The following is a 27,979-nucleotide window of genomic DNA, read 5'->3' as shown; positions in this document are numbered from 1 at the left end:
ACAGTGAAATGCTTTGCTTAGGGCCATCCATCTGTCAGTGTTGACTCATGATGGCTGAGCTCTCATGCTTGTTCACTAGTAGAGTTGTTAGCCGAGTGTGTGTGTGTGTGTGTGTGTGTGTGTGTGTGTGTGTGAGAGAGAGAGAGAGAGAGAGAGAGAGAGAGAGAGAGAGAGAGAGACGCAGACAGAGAGAAAAATTGCTGGACTAAGCCAAAAAATGTTTTAATCCTTTAAAGCAGATCCTAGTTCAGGTTTACAGTTTAAAATTTACTGTTAAAAGGGATTTTTCTCTTATTCTTAAATTTTTTCTATGCATTTTAGACAATTTCTTATGACAGAATTAGAATGAGTGGTCTAACATTGTTCACTAATGCTTTAGGATTCCATTAATATAAAACTGACAAGGGGTAAGTCCATAGGACGAGAGCTGCTCGGCACCAGGACCGATAGCAGTATTCTCGCTGGACCAAACAGGCCCTACTTTCAATAAAATCAGAGAAGGATCCTTTCCCTGGAGTCCTGTTAGGCTAGGGCGGCTGTTAGAACTGTCATCTCCACACAAAAGGGGAAGGGCTGGATTTTACAAATGTGAAGCCTAATTGGGAGCTCTTCATGGCTGTACCCTTGACATTTATTTAAGCCTCATCAACAAAACAGAAAATAGCCATACTAATTAGCAGACCAGCACACAAATTACTATTTGCTGGGAATAGATTATAGATTCACAGTCTACTCCAAAGCAAAGTATATTTAAATTCTTCTTGATAGCACGCACACTATAGACTTTGCTTGTGTTAAATAGAGATACATTCTTATAATGCAAATGATGACAATTTCACTTAATATTCCGAAAATCAAATAAAAACAGTCTTTCATTGGCAAGTCTTGGTGGACACTGGAAAAGCTTTTCACAGTTGGGTCTGATAATTAAAAAAACTCAGAAGAGGATGAGACAAGTCCATTCAGAGTCACTGTTTAATGTAGCTGACAAAAAACCAAACACCATCTTACAAAGTTACAGACGAGAGATTTATTCATAATACAAGATGCATACTGCTTTTCAAATCATATGCTAAAGTCAGCAGTCAGGACACCACTTAGAAAGAAGATGAATACCTGCTACGTCTGTGGCCGCAGTGCTGTCAAGTGACTAAGGACAGGAATTTCACAAGAGAGAAAAGTCTAATAGGGCCATTGTTACAAAAGACTTGGCACTCAAGACATACGTGTGTATATCAGCTGCTACCGACTGTAGACTATTGTACTTATTATTTATGAAGATAATTTATTCATATTATTTATAATTCTTACAGCAGCCTAGGAAAATAATGTATGGTGTTAACAATATATCAATTAAAAATGCAGAAAGCAAGACAAAGGGATATTTTATTTCACTGAATGTCAAACGCAATTTCCTTTTTAAAACAAAGTTCAGTCTAGCTCTATACTAATTTTTCTATCAAATGCACTTGGGAAAGATCACGGTAATGAAAATGTATCTCATATTGGAAGAGTGCTCCGTATAGGCCTAATGTGCTCTTAGGAATCACAGAAAGTCATCTGTGAAGGCGATGGAGAATTTATTTATTGCTTAATTTGCTTAAATATAATCGTTTTGCCATTTTGTATACCTTAAATATATACAACTTAAAAATCCATTTCTAGAAATTAACATGAAATACAAAAAACAAGTTAATAAATTATAATTGAAATGTCTTCTGTTATGAAAGCAAATCTTAATAATTAGCGTATGAAGATTCTCTTAGATGTTTGGAAAAAGCATTCCTGTGATTTAAATGTTTTCATCTTAAGGAATTCTATTTAAAACAAAGTATTTTTTTCTCATCAAAAAAATCTGTTCTCTCCGGTAAATATCATCATTAACATACTCTATTACAGAGCTGATAAAAAATAGTTTACAAGAGTGATTTAGAGCACTGGAACTTGTGAGCAGTCAAGAACTGAGCGTATTAGTGATGTCCGAAAAGCAGAGAGAAAAGCGCTGCCTGGTTTAATGTGCGAATGTGATGTACCGGCCACTTTCTAAACACACCATGACTTCCTTCAAAGACTGCTTTAGTAACACAATCAGAAATTGATAATGACACCTGAAATTAATAATAGTCTATGAAAAATAAGCTTAATAAAAGGAAAAATAGAGAAATTAGTTTGTTATAAAATAGTCTCATGAATTCAAAATATTTCCATGTTTCTCTTCTGTTAACAGCTGGTAGCTAGGAAAGGTCCTGGACACAATGGGTGCTGAATTATTAGATGAGCGGTCTTCTTCATAAAGACCTACTAGCCTCCTTCATTCCTAAGACGGCTGAGGCTCGACTGTTCCTACCCAAAGTCATGTAACGCCACCATTCCTACCCACACGTCCTGCCCTTCTGCCTTGTGATAATGTAGCCCATTATCTTTATGTCTTTATGACACATGAGCCTTTACCCAGCCTTCAAACATCTACAAAATACTTTTCAGTTCTTTATGCAGTGCTCAAGCTCAAATATTCTGTTACAAGGGTATAACACTGGCCAAATCAGACACGCAATCACACTTTATTCCCATAAACATTTCACAGCACTGGGATTATTCATCTTGACTGTTGATTTGAGAGCTTTTAAATGATCACGGCAGGTCTGTGAACTTGTTCTAGATCGACAGGGCTAATATGAAAGGAAGATCCACCTGCACGTGGGCAGCACCGTCCCACAGGTTGGGGCACAAATTGAATGAAAAGGAAGAAAGAGGCTCAGGCTCTCACTCACTCCTTCCTGACTGCAGATGCTATGTGACCCGCTGCCTTAAAGTCTACAACACCCCCACCCCCAGGGCTCATGACTTCACACCATGACAAAAATAAACCCTTCCTTCCTTTCTTAAAGCGATTTTGTCCTAGAAATGAGAAAACGATAAGAACCTTGGAATGGTAGCAGTGTGATCGCTGTGATCAATCCTACTATGTGATTCATAGTCTTTGGAACAGTGGTATAGGAAGAATGTGCAAGAATTTGGAACTTTGGGATAAAAACGACCATGAATGCTATACGTAAAGAGGAGCAGGCCATTCTCCCTGGAGCTGGAAGACAGGAGTGCTGACAAGAATGTGTGCACACAGGACTGGCTCATGAAATTTCAAATAGCAAGGGCTCTACTGGGATCTGAGCTCTTCTATTCATGTGGTAATGACATCAAGAATCGGGCTGTACTCTTCCTGTTTTCTGAAAACTCGTGTGAGGCTGACTATAGACGAGATGAACTAACTCATGTATATGGTGGAGGGAAATATCAAGGCAGGAGAGAACTCAGGCTGTGGGCTGCTTTCTTCCCTCATCCAAGACCACAGTGAGAGAGAGCAAAAAGTGGCACCAACTATGGATAAAGTACAGTGTGGTAAGAAGAGAGCATGGGCAAACCTCACCTTACAGACGAGGCTGGTTTAAAAGCAGCCAAGATTGCTAGAGATGGATGACATTAAGGATGAAACCTAGATTGATCACTGGGACAATAAGAAATGTGTTTTGAGGGCAAGACCTAACTTGTCATAGGCTCCACGTTGTGAAAATGCAAGTTTATCTGAAAGTAGATGGCCTGTATTGAGAATTTACTGAAGGAGCTCTGTGCTCTAAAGGAACTATCTAGAGATGTGTTTTCTCAGGGTCAGCAGACAGATGCTGATGCCACTGTGGTCCAAGGGAGCCAGGCACACGCACAGCTGGCACCTGAACTTGGCAGCTTTGTTCACCTACTGGTTGTGCAGGCTTAAAAGATAGAGAACTAAGAGTGTCAGGAATGAACACCGAAGTTCTAGAGAGCTGCTGAGGTGAGGCAATGAGTGACAGGGTTGCAGTCCCAGTACAGATATCCTAAGGAGCCATTTAATGAAACTAAGAGGGTAGAAATCGCAATGCAGACTCTCGAATTTTAAAGATCCAAAGTGTGGGAGACATCAGCTGAAGAAAATTGAGTGTACATACTGTAGCTGGTTCAACACAGACGCTATGGTCCCCCAGGTTGCGAAGCTAGAGGGAAGGGGCTACCAAGCCTTTTATCCAGATGATTCTATCATGAGCCAGATACCGGACATGAAGCTGCAGGATTTCTTACTTACTGGCCGCTGGTCTCATTTGGTTAGCTCATTGCCGTCCCATCATTCTTCCTTTACGGAGTGGCATTGTATAGTACAGTTACGTTAGTTAAGAGAAGGCCTGAGTCTCAGATGAGAGTAAGATTCTGGCAGTAGTAAAGGCTCTAGGGACTTCTGGTCGTGTGCTAAATGCATTTGGATTGTGGGATAGCTATGAGCCTGTGAGGACAAAAGGAAGGAAGGAAGGAAGGAAGGAAGGGAGGGAGGGAGGGAGGGAGGGAGGGAGGGAGGGAGGGAGGGAAGGAGAGCATGGTTTTACAGTTATATGTTTGGGTGTCAGGATGACGAAATCTGGAGTGGAGATGGCTCCTTTTGACTTCCACATTATGGTGTTTAGAATCCCATGGTAATAACTGGGAGGGAACTGGGAGGACTCCCTGTATTGCTTAGGTTCTCTAGACTGCTGGGTGACACCATTCCACGGGCTGTGATCCCAGAGTGAACTAGAGTGGAAAAGCAGAGCGGACTCTCAGTGCTCTTCTCATTTGTTCTCCTGACGTAGGCCATGTGACCAGCTGCTTAAACCTCTGCCACGCAGACCTCCTGATCCAGTGGACTGCACCCCAAACTGTGAGCCGGAGAAGCCCTTTCTCCCTAAGTTGTCCTTTTCTGGCCCTCACCTTGTGCGAGCCATGACTGCTGTCAGAGAAGCTCTGCAGGCACCGTATGGATTTCACTCCAAAGCTCATTTCTAAAGATGCAAGGTTTAATTGGTTAAAACCTTTAGGAGCCTACTCTAAAAGAAGAGATTACATTGCTATTTTTCTAAACAGTTTGCCAATATTTTTAGTGATATCAGCATTTGCACAGAAGTTTTAAATAGTTATGGCAAATAAAATATCTAGGCGTAGAAAAACATGCACACAGTCCCATGCCTGGATGGTTTGGCTTCAGGGCTGTTTAGGCTTACTATGGAGAAAAGCAATATACTTTAAGTAAAAATTAGTACTGTTCAACCTTTGAGTTGCTCCCAGCTAGTGATAAATGATACAGAACTGTTCCTTGATCCCGGGCAGCACAGGGACGCAGCTTCCTGTCACAAGGGAACAGCCCTACAGTGTACAGTGCTGTTAGTTAAGATGTTCAACCAGGGAAGCATCCTCAAAGCATTTTCAGCTCCAACATGAGCAGCTGTGCGGGGTCCATTAAGAAGCACCCATCACAGGATGAGGATCATTTACACAGCACTTCACCCTTGGATTGCCAAATATTGTTTTAATATCGGATGTCTGGGTTACACATTTATGTTTGCAGTAAAGAGCGTTTATTATCATTGTTCTATGATACTCTTTTCATACTGCACATAACCACAGATTTAAATGTCTCCCAGACTCACTGGGGTATAATAAACTCTTTGAAGACACAACGAGACACAAGTTAAGTAACCCATGTGCAAAAGGCTTGGGAAGAGCCCTGCCCCACAGTCTGTACTCTTTTTTTAGGTGCTACAATATCTGTAGATACATATGGAGATACCTTGTGGACATGAATGATCCTAATACCAAACTAATTATTCAGACAGCTTACACACAGAGTCCATATTGTAATAAATATTATAATAAGATTATGTTTAGAATGTCTGTGTGGGATGTTCCATGTCTGTATTAAGATGGGATTGTCAGAGTAGGTCTATTTGTTTCTCCATTATGTAAGGCCTGCGTGTGCTACTCTCCCACTTGACCAGCAATGCTTCGTTGAGAAGAATCAATGGCTCAAATGACTCCTAAAGCACTTGTGAGGCCCTGTAGTCTGAGACCGGGGCACAAAGGGTGAGCATCCTTACCTGGGAAAGCTTCTGCTTCTCTCTGGTTTCTCCCCTTTCATGGTGCAAGGTGTATACTGGTGTGTACTGTACCAAACCAGAACAGGTCCCATAATCCTCCTCATTGTCCTACACATGAGGAACAGTACAATTATTTTACAATACTCCATTTTTAAGCTAACGTTATTTCATTGGTAAGGTTATCTGTTAAACATGAAAAGAAAAAACATTATAGGTATAATTTTAAAGATTATGCTAAGGAAGAAATGATTTTCTATGGTGTGATCTAATCAATTTAAAAAATAATCCATACTTTGAGTAGTTGAAAAAAATTATATGAAGATAAATGTTCACCACTATTAGAATAGAATACTTTAAATAGTTTGTTTTCTTTAAAAGTAAAAATTCAGAACACAAATTATTAATAAAATTGCAAAGACGTAATTTGTAATCAAATCAAACACAAAAATATAGACTTATAAGCATTCATATGATATCTGGAATACCCATAGATTCAAAATCAAATTATCATATGTGATCTTTTATAAATTATGAATGTTCAATGTAGTGACCACCATTGGGATGAACCTATAAAGCCAAATGGTGGCATTTTTTATTAATTTCAACCCAAAGATATTTTTTTAAAATGATCAGCTGGAAGCAAGATCTCCAATTGTAGTACAGAGGCAATCAAACTTATAAAAACATATATCCTGCTAAAAGCATCTTAGAAGATGTCCACATTCTGGGATAAAGAATATGAAGATTTCTGCAGTGGATGCACGAGCGGAGCTGAGAGTTAGCTGCCATTAATACACTCTTGAACAAAGGGAGAGCATGTCTCAGAGCCATTACAGCATGAATCTCACACGGTTTGTAGAGCAGGGGTTACAGACTCATACAGTCAGGGTGAAGTAGGATGACCATGAAAACAGACACACGCACCGCACCTTGTGTCTCAGTCTGCTCTTCACCTCCTTCAGACCCAGTCTGGCGTGACTCTTTGCCTAGGAAAGGAAAGTCAATGTATCCAGCTTCTTACACTTCTATTATCATGTGCTAAATAAACAGCCATGTATGATTATCTCTAATAAGATTTGCCAACTAGCCATATTACTTAGAAAAGAAACAAATTATATCCTAGCGCTGTTTCCAGGGAGGCCATCTAATTACCATTTCATTAAGCCTAAACTGCTGTTTAAAAGGGTCAGTCTGTATTGCATACAAACACACAAAGGTTAACATTCAGCCTAGAGTCAATCACGCACCTAATCCCCATTATTAATTTAAAATTGTGACCAATGAAAGAGAGAGACAGAATCACAGCATTGAGTTATTTGGGCAAATGTGTAAGCTTCAGGAAACTGAAGTAATTTTATAGAGTGTTGTTGACGTGCTTTTTCAGACACATACTAGCATAGGCATCTTAGGGGAGAGCTATTTCACACATAGATTTTCCAGCAAAAGTTAAGTCACTGAACAAAGTTACACTACCTTCATATTTCTCTAGGGTTTGTCCTCATAATTCGGTGTAGGGTCGAACTTAAGACAACTAGGAGCTTCATAATGGTGGAGCCTTGGTTGCCCTGGAGAGTTTTACTCAGAGTATTCCAGGTAAAAACAGACAAGAGGAAGCCTCACTTATTTCGTGTTTCCTGACTGTGCCGGGTCTCAGATACACTGCACTGTTTGTTGCCCCAACTCCAAGATTACATAGCTCCCAAGACACCATAGAAAAGAGTAGTGATCCAGGAAGATTAAGTCTCTATTGTCTAGATTCAAATCTGGGTTACAATTAGTTGTGAAATCTAACTTCTCCATTTTCAAGGAGTAAGGAAAAAATAATGTTTTTAAAACACACCCATGTTTCAAGGCTCACCAAAAAGAGGACAGCATGAGTTTTACCTACACACACACAGTCTGAGGTCAGCCCCAAGGCCTTGCTCCCACGGTTAGTACTCACAGGCAGTACCTGTGCAGCTTCCTAAGTTGTTTTTGAGGAGAGTCAAAGTCAAGTTCTCTGAGGGAAAGGACCTTTCCACATTAGCAAGCATAAACTCAGAACACCATTGACATATGGTTAAGCGCTCAAGCCATGTTCTGAACTGAATATAACAATTATTTTCATATTACTTAAAAATAAAACGGAAAAATATTATAATAGAACACAATCTCCAACTGTCTAACACTAGAATATATCCTGGATTTTTGTGCTGTTGTTTGTTCAGTTTTGTTTTTGCATTTTGGGAAGTCAATAAAGACATTTCATTTCTTACCTTATTGGTTAAGCAATTGAATCAAAGGGTCCTATATCTAAACCTTTGTAGTGATAAAGAATGAAATCACCAAAGAAAAACTCTTTTGCCCTTACCCCGTGGACTTCGAGGCTAGCTTTACTTTCCTCGTGCTGTTTCTCAATTATTTTCTAGCATCACAGTTCCCTTCCTGTCTACAGGGTACAGAGTTGAGCCTAGTGTCACTTCCTCTACAATGTCCGAATTTGTCCACTGGTTACTTTTAATGTCAAGCTGGAGGATGGAGTAAAGTTTCCATCTATCGTGCAGCTTAGGCACACAAAGTTGTGTGTTTCACTAATAAAATAACCTGATCAAAAGATACTTAAACCATTTAGCCAGATTAAATATGCATCTGGTTATGACTGGGTGTTTGTTGTGTCTTGTTTTGTTTATGGTTCCTATAAGCATGAAAGGGCACAAATTCAGTGAGCTTAAAAATATTTCAGCAGGCTGTAGTACAAAGAAAACCTCTAAGTGCAAGACAGAAATCATATCCACTTAAATGAAAGCACATATGTAACAATGGGGCTGTGACTGACCACTATTGACAGTGTCTCTCCTACAATACCTCTCATGGTCTCCGCTCTGACTCAAGATGAGCACAAGGCCTGACTTACAGTGAGTGAGTTGGGATTTCTATTGCTGTGGTAAAACACCATGACTAAAATCAACTTAGGGAGGAAAGGGCTTATACTGTCTTATAAGTCAGGGCAGGAACTCAGACAACGCAGGATGGTGAGAACAGGCAGTGGTGCAAAGGTCATAGGAGTGCTGCATAGGAGTGCTGATCCTGAGTGCTGATGCTAGCTAGCTCCTCCTGAGTGCTGATGCTAGCTAGCTCCTCCTGAGTGCTGATGCTAGCTAGCTCCTCCTGGCTTGTTCAATGTGCTTTCTTACACCACCCATGACTCCTGCCCGAGGACTCATTACCCACCATGACTGGGCCCTCATACAGCAATCACCAGTCAAGAAAATGTGTTCCAGGCCTGCCCACAGGACAGTCTGCTGGAGGGGTTTGCTCGATTGAGGCTCCTCTTACAAATGAGTCTAGCTAATGGGCTTGTTTAATAAATAACTCAAATAAAAACGTGTCTCATTATTTAAAAAATAGCCATTTATAGAGAAGCTAGGTAAACAAATACTGTCATATCCATATAATAGAAACAGGGAGTTTTATTTGTTGCAACTTATTTGTTGCCTTATTCTTACTTTAGTGAAAACAAGTGAATGCAAGCAGAGAGGAACGCTTATTTGGAAGGACAGTGTAATTGTGTGAGCCTAAGGAAACTTGTCGGGACTCAGCATCAAAAGGGCCAATGGCAGTTCAAGCTCATTTCTCTGGCTGCTGCTTGTAGTGAATTTACAGATTTGCTGGTGTGACAAGAAGCTCGGTGTGAGTTTGTTTTCAGAGGCTGTGCCATTGCATTGTGGGAAAACCCTCCTTCAGATCTAGACTTGCACCAGTATCCGGGGACAGTGGTGGATGCAGAAGGCTTCCAGGAAAAGTAAAGGGTTCCCAGCAACGGTTACAAGAAAACCAAAGTATCCTTAAAGGCTGGTGTTTCTAAAGAACACTATTACTTTGTTACACTTTAGTGTTATACAACTGTAGACAACTCAGAAAAGCAGAATTGTTTTTGAAACAACTCTGTTGATTAGCTTCCCTGCCATAAAATGTAACTTTTAAGGGATTTATTTACAATAGGAAGGGGCCCTAAATACCACAATCCTAAGGCCGGATTAATAGGCTAAACCTTTATTAAAGTTGTTGTTGTTGTTGTTATTATTATTATTATTATTATTACTACTACTACTACTACTATTACTATTATTATGTGAATCATACATACATTTTACTGAGAATGCATCTAAAGATGGATTCTTATAGAATCACAACTGCCTTGGAAGCTTTCAGAAACAGAGAATACATATACCCATAGAACCAGTGAGAACTGGTCTCACTCAATACCAGTTCATTGCATTTCCCTTAAGGAGCTCATTGTCTTGAGATCAATATGAACATAAGTGACAAAGCAAATCCTACAATCTTTATGGAACAAGGGAAGGGCTGCACTTTTCTGGGGGGAGAGAGTAGTGGGAAGAAAACTAGGTGAAGCCTGGACCTAACCAGAGTCTGAGAGGTAAGGTGGTGTCACCAGTTCAGTAAAAAAAAAAAAAAATAAGATGGATAAGATGGACGTTCCCAGTAGTGGGAATGGCATGAGCAAGGATAGAAAGTCAAGCATCCGTCCTTGACTGCAGGCAATAAGGAACAGCTGATGTGGACTGTGAGGGATGGGAGAAACCTCCACAGAACAGAACACAGGCGGGCTGGTCTCGGCTGGTCCCAGCCATAGCTGCTGTAGTAAAGAGTGCATTTCAGCATTTCATTACTCCTTTATTGCTGCTCTTGTCACCTTACTCTCTCGGCCAAGGGGAATCTCTGAAGAAACATGGAGCTAAAGCATCATCTAGTGAACAGATAGATACCACACAGTGTTCTGCTCATGTTCTCCTCAAGCAAAGAAGGAATATATAAAACATATTGTATGAATTGAACCAATTTCCCATCTGGGGCATTTGAAGCATCTCCTGTGGACTGCTTCAAAATTTACTAAACAATTTTGTTGATCCTTTTAAGTAAAACAGGATATACTTAGATTGTATAAAAAATAACTTTCCATACAATATTATTTTAATAACAGACTTTATTTTGTTCCATATGAACTCTAACCATTTTGTAAAGCTTATTTTAAAAATGGACAACTAGCTGTAGCCAGAGCTCAGGGGTAACAGTGCTTGCCACACCGGCATGAAGACCTGCATTTGATCACCAGACCTGAGTAAGGCTGGATGGACATGAAGCTGCACTCGTGTTCACAGTGCTGGAGAGGAGAAGGCAGGCAGGTTCATGAGGCTCCTGGACCTACCTTGCCTGACCTGGCCAATAGCGAGCTCCACACTCTAGTGGGAGACTCTGTTTAACATTATAAAGCCACAACTGGTCAGAACTCTGAGAACTAGCACCATGGGTGCCCAGCCCAACACTAAACCCACAGCACAACCTCACAGCTGAGGCTCAAGGAGGATCATGGAAACATTCTAGGGGCCAGAGGACCGGGGCAGGATGTGTGCTGCAAGATAGTATCTTCTACTGGAGACAGGAAATCTCAACAATATGGTTGCCTAAACAACTGACGTGTCCGTGGATGGAAAAATTCTAACAGGGACTGATTCCTAGACAGTGAACTACTAGACATTAATGGCAGTGAGAGAGAAAGAGAATCTGTCTCCTCCAGAATGAGGTTAGCTAAGCCCAAGAGATTATCCCTAACCACATGAGAAACATTTATATACACACACACATAAATAAACACACAAAATACATACGCATGTAACAATTCTATTGTAAGAATAGGAGGACATGATTTTAAGGAGTGGAAGTCACACCAGAGGAACTAGAAAGAGGGGAAGGAGGAAGAAGAGGGGAAGGAGGAAGAAGAGGGGAAGGAGGAAGAAGAGGGGAAGGAGGAAGGAAGGGAGGAGGAAGAAGAGGGAAGGAGGAAGGAAGGGAAGAGGAAGAAGAGGGAAGGAGAAAGGAAGGGAGGAAGAAGAGGGAAGGAGGAAGGAAGGGAGGAGGAAGGAGAGGGGAAGGAGGAAGGAAGGGAGGAGGAAGAAGAGGGAAGGAGGAGGAAGGAGAGGGGAAGGAAGAAGAAGAGGGGAAGGAGGAAGGAAGGAGGAAGAAGAGGAGAGACATAAATACAACAGTCATCTATGAAACTCAAGAAAATATAGAAAGTAAATATACACTGACCTTAAGTAAATATAAATACCATAAAAAAGAAAGCAAAAGACATGTATGCATGCAAGCACACACACACACACACACACACACACACACACACACACACACACACACACATACTACATGTAATTTCATCAGCGGAAGACTGAAATTCAGAGAGGAAACTCACAAATTTGTAGGCTGTCCGCACAGCAGGAGTCGCTTTGGTCACTGCTGTGTTGAACAATGCACCTCCTTTCTGAAAGAAGAGAAACATTTTTAAAGACTTGTGGGCAAACTGTCCTAGAAAAATGAAACATTGTCAGTAATACAGAAGAATAATTGTAAGTTAAAAGCCCATAAAGTTATGTCAATTACATGTATATTTTATATTTTATGATTTAAAACGGTTGAAATATTCTTCTCGGTTCCCTTTAGTTGGTGTAAAGCATCATCAAGTGTCATTTCATCGTGAGGTTGAAATAAGAGTAATGTGGACAATACTGAGTACAAACTTAAAGCTTCTCAACAGAGAGACGACAGTGATCAGCTGGCTTGATGTCGGGCAATAAAGACTTCATCTGTGGGAGATTTTCTTCATAAAACATAGCATACTAACAAAGCATTATTATCCAATAAAATCCTTGTCAAACCCTACTACTGCACCCTAGTCCTTTGCTTGCTTTCTGTTGCCATGACACTGATGAAAATCACCTTCAAGAGAAAAGGATTTATTACATCATTCAGGTCAGAGTTCATCATCAAAGGAAGCTCGGGCAGGAGCTCAAGCAGAAGCCTGAAGGGAGGAGCGTGGCTCACTGGCTCCCTTCCAAGCACCCAGTCAGCTGCCGTTTTACACCTCTCCCGAGCACCTGCCCAGGGTGGCACTGCCCACTGAGGGCTGGCCCAACAAACATTAGTCAAGAAAATGCCATACAGCCACGCCCACAGGCCAATATGATAGATGCATTTCCTCAACCAAGGCTCCCTCTTCCCGAAAGTATCACATTGTAAGAAACAAAGCAGCACACGGGTGCTCTGACCTATAATACAATTCGCAGGCAAATGCTGGCTTTGAGTAAGACTTTTACTTCTGAACTAAAGACTTCCAATTTAAATTTCCTTTATAATTATCAACAAAGTATAAACGAAAAACACTTAGTGTGATAAAATATACACATTTCAAATTAAACAGTGTTAAGTATAGCCAGAATACTTTTTCTGAACTTTTCTCTGCACTTTCTAGAGTGAAAAGGGGAGAAACAAGGCATATGCTTACCTTGACTGTATACACCCACTGTTGATATGACCGCGGGCTCCCTGGAACATATAAAAATTAGATGCCAGAGATAGCTGCTAAAAGGTAAAACCAGACACACTGCTAGCCCAGAAACAGCATGCTCAGCAGTCCAGCATATGTCCCTTTACTGGCCTGTTGTAAAAGCAGGACCAGGGTGCACCATACAATCAATCAGGGCTCATCCCAACAAGCCCTGTTCTTCATCCACACATGACCTAAGGCTTCACTACATTCTCTCAGGAGGTATAAGTTCATATTCAGCTTTTTATAGGTTATGAAATGTTTTCACCTACTGTATATGCTCTGCATTTCCCTACTGTAAAGTATGCAAAACAGGCAGTGCCAATGAGAAAGATAGGTTTCTGGTTGTGCCCTGGACCTCTAGAGTGCAGGGCCACCTGATGGATGACTAGTTCCATTGGCTGCCAACAAAAGTAAGAATTGAGTATTTTCAATCCTGATTCTTTGTTTCTTCAATGCAAAAATGCCACCTCTAGGACTGCTTAATAACAAAACAGGACAGATCAAGTTATACAGGGACTCCCTCCTTCTAAGGGAAAGGGGGTTGCTCAAAGTTGGGGCTCTAAAAAGAACACAGGTCAGGAAAATGGCCAGGCGGGTGGATGTCAGGGAGGAAGGGGTTAGAGGCAGGCAGTAAGAAGAGGGAGGGGAATAATGGAGCAGGCTGGGCTGAGTGGGGGATGAATAAGAGAGCAAGGTAGAGAGGAGAGCGGGAAGGAATAATCAACAGTAAACACTTCTATATGTACCACAGGGAAACCTGCTAACAGATGGTTCCCAAAACATGCTGAAATGCAGAGTTAACGTGGAGTAGCCTTATAATGGAGTGCAATGGTTTTCCTAAACAGCAGAGACAGAACAGTACCAAATTAAAAAAGAAAAGAACTCCTATTTTCTTTTCCATTTCAAATCTTCTGAATCAAGCATTATTAATATTATTTGCTAAGAACAATGTAAAATACAAATAAAAGTAGCACTTGACTGGCATCCCTTTTAAAAATACTTTCTTATTCCCTGAAAGTGATAACTGTAGAAACGGGCTTCCCTTTTGGTTAAGCATTTGTTCCCTCGGATTAGAACATTGGAGTTAGAAATTTTAATTAAAATAAATAACTGGAATTAAGTAGAGTACTACCTAAGTCAGATGCTGACCAAGCCTCATATCCTTCTAGGATAGAATGTAAATACCCATCATATTCACTATAATGCTACTATTTTTAGTGAATATCTAATAAAAAATGAATTAGCTATCCTTTCTTTCTGTGGTTTCTGGACTAGCAGTTATTACAGAATTTAAGTATATAAAAGGATCACAGCTCTACCCCATTACTGTCACAAGATGTCATCTTCAATTCTACAAAAGCTACCAGCCCCACGGGTCATAAAGATAATGAGACGGCAGTTATGTAAATACTGCGTAGAAGCCTCGAGCAATGTGTCCATAAGCTGACAATATTTTGCTTGTCTGAGTTGAAAAGTAAAAAGGTATCATTTTAACACGAAAGTTCCATTGAAGCTGAATTTCTGCCCAGGAGCTGAGGAGCGGGAGCTGAATGAACGAACCCACGTCGAGTTTGCTGAGTCAGACAAACTAACTTTCCCAAGCTCAGTGCCTCTCACGAGGGCAAGCACTTCTGCCAGGTGAAGCCCTATGGCTGCCAAGTCCATCTGCTCTTTGAGGAAATCTCTGTGCCCATTTACTTCTATGCTTTATGGCAAACAATAGGCACCATTTAAGAATAAAAGTAAGATGTGAAAGTAGCAGATATGTACTTATTTCTCTCTATTTTCTTCTCATTTTTAGTAACCATTCAAATGACTATCGACCTGGCTATCAAAGCAAACCAACAAAGAGGTCAAAATGAACACAGCAAGACATGGAGGGCAGATGTGCTGTTCACAGGGTTCTCACAGCAGACAGACAGAGCAGCCCCAGTGTGCCCTCAGCAACCCTACTTGGAAGCGTCACTAAGACAATGGAGGACTCAAACTCTCTGTATGCCAGGGCTACACCTGCTGACAGCATGGTGACTCAGAACTCATTGCTTGCCCTCATAATACAACGTGGGATGGTCACATTTGGAAGACATTCTAGTTTTGGAATGGTAAACTTAAAACTTTTCTAATCTTACTGCAGTCAGTTGACCAAAAATTGTAAACACTAAACACTTCGTGAAACAGGAAGCACGCACACAGATATTCCCGCATTCTCGGCCACACTACACTACAGTGCACTATTCCAACCAGAGTCTCGGTTCCAACCTGGACACAGTCAGCACTCATCACTTTCTAGCAGAAGCTGCCATCGGGTGAGAATCAGGTAAAGGTTACAAATTACTTGGTTTTCTGTTATTTATTTTCAATAATACGAAGAGATTACTAAAGCCAATAACTACTAAGTTATAAGCTACCCTTACTGTGATAAGATGAAAATTGTACATAAAACAGTGTATGTTTACAAGAAAACAACTTTATAAAGGACAGATATCAGAGACAGACACGAAACTCAGATACTGTCTAGGTAGTTACTGCCGAGATTATCTTTACCTCCACAGAAGCCACCTGAAGTGATCTCCTCTTCGAATATATCAGAGAAACCTCTTCCTGCATTGAGTTTTGCCAGTCGACCGTCAATAAACTGAAATTTAAAAGTTTCAAATGTTAATTATTCATTTTTATAACTTTAAAAATGACTTATAGAAAAAAATGAGGGGAATGCATAAAATAATGATGTCTAAAACCACAGGAGCCATGTTATTAACAATTTATCTATAAGAAAACCTTATATTACATGCAATTTTCTGTACAGATACACATATTATCGTTTTAATAATCTTTTTCTTCCAGACTGATAGTGTTTAATCCAAGAGCCAAACCACCTAACAAAAACTCTAATACCAAAAGAAGTCTTCTCTTAAGTTGTTGGCCAGGGCTAAGAGTCTCCCAAAACATACGGCTTATTGCAATTGTCTTTCATTGTACTCAAAGGTTGACAGTAAGACACCATGCACTTAAGAAACAGGGCCAACTTGATGTGCCTAGTTCTGCAGTGAACTGATGTGTTGGAGGGTGATATCCAGGGGATTCCCCCTTCTCAGAGGAGGGGAGAGGGAGTGGTGGGAGGAGCTATGGGGGAGACTGGGAGAAGTGGGGCTGATATTGGGATGTAAAGTGAAGAAGCAAATAAATTAATGGAGAACTAATACATAATACAATGAAAACCATTCCAAGCACTATTAAAAAATAAAAAACAAAACAAATAAACAATAACAACAGACACAGAGCCAACAGACCCTTAAGTTGGAACTAGCGTGTATGCCTTCACCCCGAGGACTAGCTCTCGCAGCATCAGAAGGCACCATGGAAGCTTCCAGAGGAGAGAGACATCCAGTCTTAGCTAGCTAGGACTGCATCAGAATAAGCATGGTACAGTAACCCCGAGGGTACAGAAGTGGCACACATTCCATGTAAACAACAGCTTTCAAATGGTTAAGACTTAATAAAAGGGAAACGATACCTAGTATTGGAATCCTAGGGAACTCCCAGTGCTACTAACATCATGGTAAATGGAAGAGAATCTGCAACCACTAATTTACGAAACCAGCACAATTCCTAACAACAATCTATAAACATTTGTCCTTATGATCACGGGTGACCATAGTCCTCACTTCTCACAAAGGAAACCTCTCTTCGCCAGATAGAGATCACAACAAAAAACTACAAGCAAACCAAATGCAGAGTTGTGGAGCCCAGTCCCAGTGGACAAATCCACAGACTACTCCACACCTAAGGCTCGGGGAACGCTGCAGAAGAGAGGGTGGAAAGACTGTAAGAGTCAGAGGATCAGCGAGTTTGCTGTGTGACTGTGTCTCTTAGTAATATTAGAAGAGAAGCCAAACCCATAAAGGCTCACCAACATGACTGCCCAAATATAAGGTGAACAAAAATGGTAACAATGGACATGCCAAAGTGGATGGGCAAAAGCCCAAGAAGGCCCAACTCTACACATGAAATACAGGCAGAGTAAAGCTGGGAGCAGGAGCTGGGGCTTCAGCACCAGGGTATGGCACAAATGCCTAGCATACACTCCTAGTGCGGTTCAGTGCTGGCTGGAACACAATCTTAGTCTGCTCAGGCCCCGACACAGTTTAAATGGAATGCAGCTGAAGGGGTAAAGATATTCAAAATATGTTAAAGGCCACACATTTTTACATTGATACACTGTATCAACATTTTATCTAGAGATCAAAGTCAGGAATACGATGTTGGTGTCTTCATTGTATATATACAGTAAGTGATTAATTTGAAAATAAGACAGTTAAAGACATGTAAAATTTCACTTGCACATGTTTTAACACAGGAGTATAAATCAAATTTGAGTGATGTAATTCCACAGACTAAGAGCCATTTTTTAAAATATAGGGTGAAAGGAAAATAATAAATTTAAAGCAATACACTACTTGCAAAGAGAACAAACTAAGGCATCCTTTTAAAGGACTTAATTTGTTCTAAGAGATTAAGAGTTTAAGACTTTTTAAAAGGTTTTTCTTTTTGTTTATGGAACATAATCCATTCATTTTATTAAATGAGTGGAATAGTTTGAGTCAAAAAAGAGATAAATCCCAAACCTATCTAGGGATTGTGCACTTCTGAGCGTGGGTAACCAGTTCATGTAACTAAACTAGTGAGTTGGGCCAACAGAAATTAATCACACGATAAAATGACACGTGCTATCACCGACTTTGCAAACATCCTGTCAGTGCGAATCAGACACTTCTCAACGTACACAGAGTAAGGGATGTTTTTGAATATACAGATATATAAATATCGACACCAGGTATAGATATCTATAAGAGTATTAATGGAGTGGAGAGTGGGACACGGAGTTCTCTGAACTCCTTTAACAATGTATAGTTCAATGACAGCGTTTCCTTTTCCCAAATCCATGTGGCTTGTGTCATCCCACCGTGCTATCTCTATACCCACTCGCAGCATGCGAGAGACCAGTCTTACGTACTGCTGCATACAATTTTGAAGTACACACACACACACACACACACACACACACACACACACACCAACTGATTTCTATTGCAAAAATGAGTTCATCATAATATATTGTTTGAGTTATAGTGACTATTTCATTTAGCAAACATGTTGTGTTCAGATAACTGAAAGACAGTTTTAAATTAGTTTTTTTTTACTGCTAGTAATAACAAGTAATGCTGTCAGCAGTAGTGACAGATAGAGCATCAGATAAGCAATCAGTAGATTCGGAACACAGTTGGAAAGCCTGTTTTGAAAGATGGTAGACTGAACTCATAATTTTTTAAAAGTGGTAAATTATAAATGGTAAATTGACATGAGGCTGAGGAGATGGCTGGTGAGAAAAACGCTTACAATTCACACGCATGCACACATGTGCACATGCACAACCCATCACACTGCTATCACTACCACTAATGACATCATCAAAAGAGGCTGGGTTTTGAGGAACATCTGAGGTTGTCCTCCGGCTCCGAACATGCACACACAGACAAGTACACTCACGCGTGCGGACAGACTGATAGACAGATGCACTGCACACAGTTCTCAGGACAAGTGAGGTCACATACAAGGAACTGTTCATGTTCTGCATCTTCAACAGTGCCAAGGACCAGGTTTTGTCAACCCATACGGTATATCATATGAGGTAAGATTCTCAAGTACTGGAGTGTTTTTGCTTTTGCTCCTGGTATCACTAAAATCTGTATAAACAATTGTTTTATAGGAACTGGTTTAATGTAAAGAAATCATTGCTCTAAAGGCACTCCAGCATATAGTACTATTCACAAAAATCCAGCAAGGAAAAAAGGTCACAAATTTGCAAAAGAACAAGGTGGGTATCTGGAAAGGTTTGGAGGGAGAGAAAGGAAGGGAAAATTATGTAATTATAATTTAAAAAATTCAGAAACCTATTGAGTTTTCAAAATACAATTAAACATACAGTTAATTGGAAAATGTAATGCTTTTTAGAAAATAAACATCACGGCAGACCTCACCACCCCCTATCCCCCAACCCCGCCGAGCCAAATTCTATTATAATGTATTGTTCTGGTCAGATTCCAAGATTAAAGCTGAAATGAAGGGTCAGCTGACTGGCTCTAAGAGGTGAATGTATGTTCTCCTTTACTCAATTACCCACTTTTTCTGGTGTATTTCCAGAATAAATCTAAAAATCCAAAATAAATCATTATAAACATTCCATTACCTTTAGGGTCTACACAGGACAGAAATATTTAATTGTAATCCATCTAACAAAATTAGGATGTCAATAATTAGATTTCATGATTTTGATATTTAAAGTGTAGTATTTCATATGGGGAAAAAAACCTTAAAAATCACTGGGCTATACATCTATACAATGGAATATTACTCAGCTATCAAAAACAATAACTTTATGAAATTCATAGGCAAATGGATGGAACTGGAAAATATCATCCTGAGGTAACCCAATCTCAGAAAAACACACATGGTAATGCACTCATTGATAAGTGGCTGTTAGCCCCAAATGCTTGAATTGCCCTAGATCCACAGAACACGTGAAACTCAAGAGGGATGACCAAAATGCAAATGCTTCACTCCTTCTTTAAAAGGGGAACAAGAATACCCTTGGCAGGGAATAGGGAGGCAAAGTTTAGAACAGAGGCTGAAGGAACACCCATTCAGAGCCTGCCCTACATGTGGCCCATACATATACAGCCACCCAATTAGACAAGATGGATGAAGCAAAGAAGTGCAGGCCGACAGGAGCCGGATGTAGATCGCTCCTGAGAGACACAGCCAGAATACAGCAAACACAGAGGCGAATGCCAGCAGCAAACCACTGAACTGAGAATAGGACCCCCGTTGAAGGAATCAGAGAAAGAACTGGAAGAGCTTGAAGGGCTCGAGACCCCATATGAACAACAATGCCAACCAACCAGAGCTTCCAGGGACTAAGCCACTACCTAAAGACTATACATGGACTGACCCTGGACTCTGACCTCATAGGTAGCAATGAATATCCTAGTAAGAGCACCAGTGGAAGGGGAAGCCCTTGGTCCTGCCAAGACTGAACCCCCAGTGAATGTGATTGTTGGGGGGAGGGCAGTAATGGGGGGAGGATGGGAAGGGGAACACCCATATAGAAGGGGAGGGGGAGGAGTTAGGGGGATGTTTGCCTGGAAACCGGGAATGGGAATAATAATAGAAATGTAAATAATAAATACTCAAGTTAATAAAGATAAAAAAAATTACTGGGCTAGGGACAGCAGTCAGTGGTGCCTTATTTAGCAAGCATGGCAGTTTGTATAAGAATGGCGTGAATGCATAGTCTTTAGGGTATGAAACTCGGCCATAGGATTAGAAGGATTAAAAGGTATGGCCTTGTTAGAGGAAGTGTGTGACTAGGGGTGGGCTTTGAGGTGTCAAAAGCCTATGCAAGGCAGACCAGGTCTCAGGGTCTGTCTCTCTCTCTTCCCACCTCTCCTCTCTGCCCCACCCCCCTCCGCCCACCAAGCCACCTCCCACTGGTCCATCTCCCTATAGCAGAAAGGTAGAGGATGCAGATGAAGGGAGATGGGGGAGAAGTGAGAGTAGTAGAGGGAGAAGAAACCAGGTACATTATGTGGGAAAGAATCTATTTTCAATAAAAGGAAGAAAGAGAAAAATATATACTAAAAAACGTGTGGCTGGAGAGATGGTTCAGCAATTACTCTTTTTCTTTCTTTTTCTTTGGAAAAGAACCAGCAATATTTATTTCACAAGAAATTATTAGAAATCCGTATTTCAGTATCCGTTGGTCAATTGGCTTAGGACATTAAATGCTTGCTTTATGTATATGTAGCTGCAACAAAGACCTCCAACATTTGTATATAACTTTTCACAGAAATTGTCAGCTTCTGTTTTAAGTCACAAGTTTTAGGTTCCTATACAGGAGACACATAGCAATAATGTCCAAAGGCAATTCTAAATTTGCAAATGAAATATCTAAGATCACATTTAATATGGTAGTTAATTCTTTTTTTTTTGAACATTCATTTTTTTGGGGGGGATATTTTCTTTATTTACATTTCAAATGTTAACCCCTTTCCCTGTTTCCCCTCTGGAAACCCCCATCCTATCCTCCTCCCCCTGTTTCTACGAGGGTACTCCCCTACCTACCCGCCCACTCCCTACTGCCTGCCCACCCTGGCATTCCACTACACTGGGGCATTGAGCCTTCACAGGACCAAGGGCCTCTCCTCCCATTGATGTTCAACAAGGCCATCCTCTGCTACATATGCAACTGAAGCCATGGCTCGATCCATGGGTATTCTTTGGTTGGTGGTTTAGTCCCACAAAGACCCAAAAGTAGAAAGAGAACTTCAAATTAACTTCCTTTTATGACTATGATGTAAAAGTACTCAATGAAATTCTCATAAACTGGATTCAAGAACACACCAAAATGATCATCCATCATGATGAAATAGGCTTCATCTCAGGGGCACAGGGATTGTTCAATATACAGAAATCCATCAATGTAATCCACTATATAAACAAACTCAAAGGAAAAAAAAAACCACATGATCATCTCATTAGATGCCGAGAAAGCATTTGACAAAATTCAATACCACTTCATGTTAAAAGTCTTGGAAAGATAAGGAATTCAAGGCCCATACCTAAACATAATAAAAGAAATATACAGCAAACCAGTAGCCAGCATCAAACTAAATGGAGAGAAACTTGAAGCAATCCCACTAAAATCAGGGACTAGACAAGGCTGCCCACTCTCTCCCTACTTATTCAGTATAGTTCCCGAAGTCCTAGCCAGAGCAATCAGACAACAAAAGATGGTCAAAGGGATACAGATTGGAAAGGAAGAAGTCAAAATATTCTTTTCTTTCTACTGCAATGTCCAGACATTTCCCCATTCCCTAGAGTCTAGGCAGATAATTTTGTTTCCTAATTTCCCCAAAGGAATAAAAAAAGATCAAGTAGAGAAAAAAGTATTCTGAGGAGAGGAGAAGAGTTGTTATTTTATCCCCTGATCTCACCTCCCTAAGTCCACTGCTGAAGCTCCTTACAGAAAAAGGCAGAGGAGCTGGCAGTCTCCATGTCCTCCCATCAGGCCTTTAATCACCATCCCCACCTCCACACCAGCAAGGCCTCTCGGTTATTTGATTAACACCCTAAGCATCTGACAGTCTAGCTCCTTGGCAAGCTCTCCCTGATTTCGGCCCATCTCCCTGCTGGACCACTCTCCTCCCACAGCTCCTTACCACTCTCCCAGGCTTTGACCTTGCTCATCTCACTTGGGAGTAATCTGATGGCTACAAAAACACTACTATCTGCTGAGGAACCCAGTTCTTTATCTCCAGTCAGTTTTCTCCTGTGTCTTATTTATCTGTTTGCCTACCCAATATCTTACTTGAATATCTAAACATGCTAAATTTAGCATTTCTGAAGCACAGTTCTTGTAAGAACATTTTTAGCCACAATCCCTCCAAGCTCCCTTACGTGACACCAGCACCTGTCCAGCTTCCTGACTCAGAAAGCATATGATTATCTTTTTTATATTAAGTCTTTAGAAATATTGCCTGGCCTCCTGGTCAAGACAGATGTATCATTCCATTCCACTGTCTGTCTGTTCCCCATTGCTGTCAGCTCTAAGCTGCAGCATACAAACAGCCTGAATCTCTTTGGGGTTCTACCTTTGGTTACCCCACAGGAGGGCACTGCTTATACTCAGACCACACCATTTTAAGTGATGCAGACAGAGACAGGGGCATGTATTTAAATGTGTGTACATACCATTGCTTCTGCTAGTACCATTTCCCCTGTCTTGTCCTGCTCTGTTTATTTCTCTACAGTGTTTACATGTTTTAAAGTTCTACAAAGTTATTTTGTTGCCTCACTCCCTCCCCTTAGGAGTAAAGGAGTTTCACCCCTACTTTGTTCTCTGAGACATCCCATTCAGAGCAATGCCTTACAAGACTATGCATACATACTGTGGAGTGGTGGAAAAAGGGGAGAAGGGGTAGTAGCAGTCTCTACCTTGTTAGTGAGACTTCAGGACACTGGGGTTTAAGGACAGATCTGAATTGGTAAATTTAAAGGGAAGAGTCAATAATATGCCTGTTTTGCACACTCTCTAGGATTCTAACAAAGGAGGACTGACAGCCATCTTGAGTGCTACTTGAACTCAAAGTGCACCTTTTGTCCTGCTATGCTACTTGCCCTTAAATTCTTCTGCACCCAAGTGCTCTGTCCCTTTGCCTCACTTGCTGCTTTATTCCTTTGACACTGTGGAATACATTCCTGGTGCCACCTAATGCTGCAAGAGTCTGAAACCATCAGGTTACTCATGTATGTGCTGCTCTTAGCTGCAAAACGCATACCGGGAATAGCTACCATGACAAAGGTCAATAAGAAAACATGGAGAGTTATAACAATTTATTGTTTAGGTTAAAAGCTTTTTAAAAATCTCCCCAAATCCCTAGTTAACATAAAAGGAAAGTATTTGGCTTCTGACCCATTCCTTTTATCTAACAGCTTACCAAGTCAGGGAAAAGGGGTCATGTCATAAAATATGGTGAGCTAAGAATTTTGCAGATTTTCCATTTCTACACAGAACAAGAAACTGCAAATATCTCCAGTTTATAATACTAGTTTATAGCAGTACTAGTTTTGATGAGTTTTATTATATTAAACTTCAGATTTCTTAGATACTAAAATTGTCACAGTATTTTTTAGGCCTATTCCATATAGTAGATAGTTACTCCACTGTTTTTAATTTATCCATTACTATTAAATACATATTAAATAGATATTAGGGTACAGAATTACTTAAGACATAAACCATCATCGGTATCATTAAAGAGTCTATAACTCTTTAAAAAGAGTCAAACAAAAGAAGACATGTTTTGGCACAGGCCCAAAGATCCTAAGAGGAAAGGCTTATGAAAAGACAGAGGCCCAAACCGGAATGAGACACCAGTCAGTCTGAAGGCTAAGCTGGGGAACGTCAGGCAGGGATAGGGGATATTTAGAGCAGAAGGGACAGTAATGAGCACACAGGCAGAAGAGAATAAACATCGATGGCTTCTTAGACCTACTGCATGAAACTCACAGCCCAGACAACCCACAGATTGCTTAACCACGGGAGCTGGCGTTATAGCTTCAGAAGTGGAGCGAGATTACTTATGGTTACCTTGAATATTAAGACAATTAAAGAGGCATTCGAAAAGCACCTACTATAAAATCAGTTTTAACAAAGTTCATTTGTATTTACTCATCTCATAACTCACTCAATATTTTAGTCCTCAATTATAATTTAGACTCAGAAAAATGAAGACATGACATAATTATCACAGAATACATGCCAAGTATATCATTATGGCTGGAGCAAAAGTATTTGGTAAATGTAAGAGATGAAAAGAAAATAAAAATCAAAATCTTTTTGTTCTACAGAGGAACTTGAAACAGTAAGCTTGAAGTTCTCTATAGACCAAAAAGAGTGAAGAGAAATAAATACTCCAAAGAGATAAATACTACAAATGGATGTTCTTTCAATAATAACAATTCAATGGAATTGTTACATTACTAAAAAATAGAATGACTATTTTTCTTGGGTTTGAAGGTCACATGATGCAATTATTTATGTATTTACTTAGTGCATATTATCTGTGATTTTGTTTCCCCTTACGTGAAACTAAAGTTTTCTTTATTGAAATAGTAATCTTTTTTACCTATCAAAGAATATCCATTAATTCTTTATGGTGGTTATCACAGTAGTTTATGAATATTTTAGATTTGAATTCCCTAGTTATGTAAAAAAAGCATTACAGATAAATTTCCTTCTGACTTACTTAGCACTGACCACAGGCAGCATTCTGTGCAAGACTCCAGGCAAACATTTGATTCAGAAGTGCTCTCAATCTTAGGGAAGCTCATAACATAGTAAGAAAATAAATCCACTAAGATGGCATTTCAATTCTTAACATCTACGTCCCACGTACAAGGGCACACACTTCTGAAAAAGGAACAGTCCTACTAGGAACAATCATATATTGACATTTACACAGTGACGGTTGGAAATGTCGATATACCATTTATTCACCAACAGACAGGTCATCCAGACAAAACCTAAACAGAGACATACTGGAACAACACGCTATAAACCAAATGGACCTAACCGATATTTAGAGAACATTTCACCCAAACATAAAAGAATATACCTTCTTCTCTACAATCATAGAACTTCCTCTATAATTGGCCTCATACTCGAATGCAAAGAAAGTTTTAACAAGTACAGGAAAATAGAAATAATTCCCTGTGTCCTATCAGACTCCCACAAATTGAAGCTAGTTTTCATCAACAGAAACAACTGAAAGCTTACAACCTCACAGAACCTGAACAACTCTCCACTGAGGAAAAGTGGGCCAAGACAGAAATAAAGGAAAGAAATTGGGCTGGAGAGATGGCTCAGTGGTTAAAAGCACTGACTGCTCTGCCAGAGGTCCTGAGTTCAAATCCCAGCAACCACATGGTGGCTCACAGCCATCTGTAATGGGATCTGACACCCTCTTCTGGTGTGTCTGAAGACAGCTACAGTGTACTTATATATAATAAACAAATAAAATTTTTAAAAGAAGAAAAAATTAAAGACCTTCTAGAATGCAATGAAGATGAATACCCAGCATATCCATACCTATGAAACTCAATCAAAATGGAACTGAGAGGAGAGTGCAGAGTACTAAGTGCCTACATTAAAAAATTAGATAGTGCATGCTAGCAACTTAACAGCACATTTATAAGCTCTAGAACAAATAGAAATAAGCACACCCAAGAGGAGTAGATGACAAAAAATAATCAAACTGAGGGATGAGATAAAATAGAAACAAAGAGAACGATGAAGAAAATCAATGAAACAAAGAGTTGTCTTTTGAGAAAAATCAACAAGATAGACAAACCCTTATCCAAACTAACTAAAAGACAGAAAGAGAATATTCAAATTAACAAAATCAGAAACAAAAGAGGGACATAACAACAGACATCAAGGAAATCCAAAGAATCATTACATACTCCATAGAATTGAAAAATCTAAAAGACATAAATAATTTTCACCATAAGTACCTCTTACCAAAGTTAAAGCACAACCAGATATATAATTTGAATAGATCTATAACCAATAAAGTAATAGAAGCAGACATTAAAAGTCTCCAAATCAGAATAAAAATGCCTAAGGCCAAACAGTTTTACCTCAGAATTCTACGAGATTTTCAAAGAAGAGTTAACACCAATACTCCTCAAATTACTACCCAAAACAGAAACAGAAGACATATTGCCCAAATCATTTTATGAGGACACAGTTACTCTGATACCCAAATCACATAAAGAATCAACAAAGAAAAGAGTTGCAGACCAAATTCCCACATGAACAAAGATGCAAAACTACTCAATAAAATGGTAAACTAAAGCCAAACTAAATAAAAAAATTATCTACCATGATCAAGTTATTTTCATCCCAGAGATGTAAGGATGGTTCAATATATGAAAAATCAGTGGCTGTAATCCACCCTATAATCAAACCGAAGACAAAAACCACATGATCGTATCATTAGATGCAGAAAAGACCTTTGACAAAATCTAACACCCTTTCATGACAAAAAGTCCTGGGAAGATTAGGATTACAAAGGCTATACCTAAACATAAAAATGACTATAGCAAGCCTAGAGCCAACTTAATTAAATAGAGAGAAACTCAAAGTAAAAATCTATTAAAATCAGGAACAAGACAAAATTTTCCACTCTCTTTACATCTATTTAATATAGGATTTGAAATATTAGCTAGAGCAATAAGACAACTGAAGAAGAGCACAGGAATACAAATTGAAAAAAAAGAAGTCAAAGTAGAATTTTATATAATATTATATTATGTTATATTTCACAGATGATATGACAGTGAACATGAGTGACCCTCAAACTTCTACCAGGGAACTACTACAGCTGATAAACACTTTGAATAAAGTGGCTGTATACAAGACTAACTAAAAAAATAATAAAATGAAATAAAATTAGTATCCTTCTTCTATACAAAAGACAAAGAGGCCTAGAAAGAAATCGGAGAGGCAATGCCTTTCAGGATAGGCTCAAATAATATAAAACATCTTGAGGTAACTCTTACCAAACAAAAGAAAAATAATTATGACAAAAAAACCTTCGTCTTTTAAGAAAGAAACTCAAGAAGATATCAGAAGGAAAGATCTCCCATGCTCATGGATTGGTAGGATTCACAGAATAGAAATGGCCATCCTCCCCAAGGGTTTTTACAGATTCAATGCAGTCCCTATCAATCCTAGTCAGAGCAATTAGACAACAAAAGGAGCTCAAATGGATATAAATTGTTAAGGAAGAAGTCAAAATATCACATTTGCAGATGATATGATACCATATTAAGTAACCCCAAAAATTCCACCAGAGAACTACTAAACCTGATAAACAACTTCAGCAAAGTGGGCTGGATATAAAATTAATGCAAACTAATCAGTAGCCTTCCTCTAGTCAAAGGATAAACAGGCTGAGAATGCAATTAGGGAAATGACACCCTTCACAATAATCCCAAATAATTTAAAATATCTCAGTGTAACTTTAACTAAGCAAGT

The 27,979-nt window shown here is 39.7% G+C and overlaps 1 protein-coding gene across 10 annotated transcripts in view; it reads right to left on the bottom strand.

The window, feature by feature from the left end:
- The window catches only part of Dennd1b (DENN domain containing 1B), a 227,656-nt gene that overhangs the window by 19,829 nt on the left and 179,848 nt on the right, over positions 1 to 27,979 (bottom strand). For 9 of the 10 annotated variants that reach the window (XM_063272684.1, XM_039091333.2, XM_003751245.4 and 6 more), the window contains 5 exons: positions 15,862 to 15,952; positions 13,273 to 13,313; positions 12,184 to 12,252; positions 6,863 to 6,919; positions 5,934 to 6,041 (listed from right to left, as the gene is read on the bottom strand). In XM_063272684.1, coding sequence (XP_063128754.1) covers positions 5,934 to 6,041; positions 6,863 to 6,919; positions 12,184 to 12,252; positions 13,273 to 13,313; positions 15,862 to 15,952 — 366 coding nt within the window. Of the gene's footprint in view, positions 1 to 96; positions 4,842 to 5,933; positions 6,042 to 6,862; positions 6,920 to 12,183; positions 12,253 to 13,272; positions 13,314 to 15,861; positions 15,953 to 27,979 lie in introns of those variants that run through there. The other variant, XM_039091335.2, reaches the window with a different exon arrangement.

The sequence above is a fragment of the Rattus norvegicus genome, chromosome 13 (assembly GCF_036323735.1).
Source record: "Rattus norvegicus strain BN/NHsdMcwi chromosome 13, GRCr8, whole genome shotgun sequence".
NCBI classification, from domain to species: Eukaryota; Metazoa; Chordata; class Mammalia; order Rodentia; family Muridae; genus Rattus; species Rattus norvegicus.
Note: the sequence above shows the minus strand (reverse complement) of the source record. Positions and strands in the feature narration are given on the sequence as shown.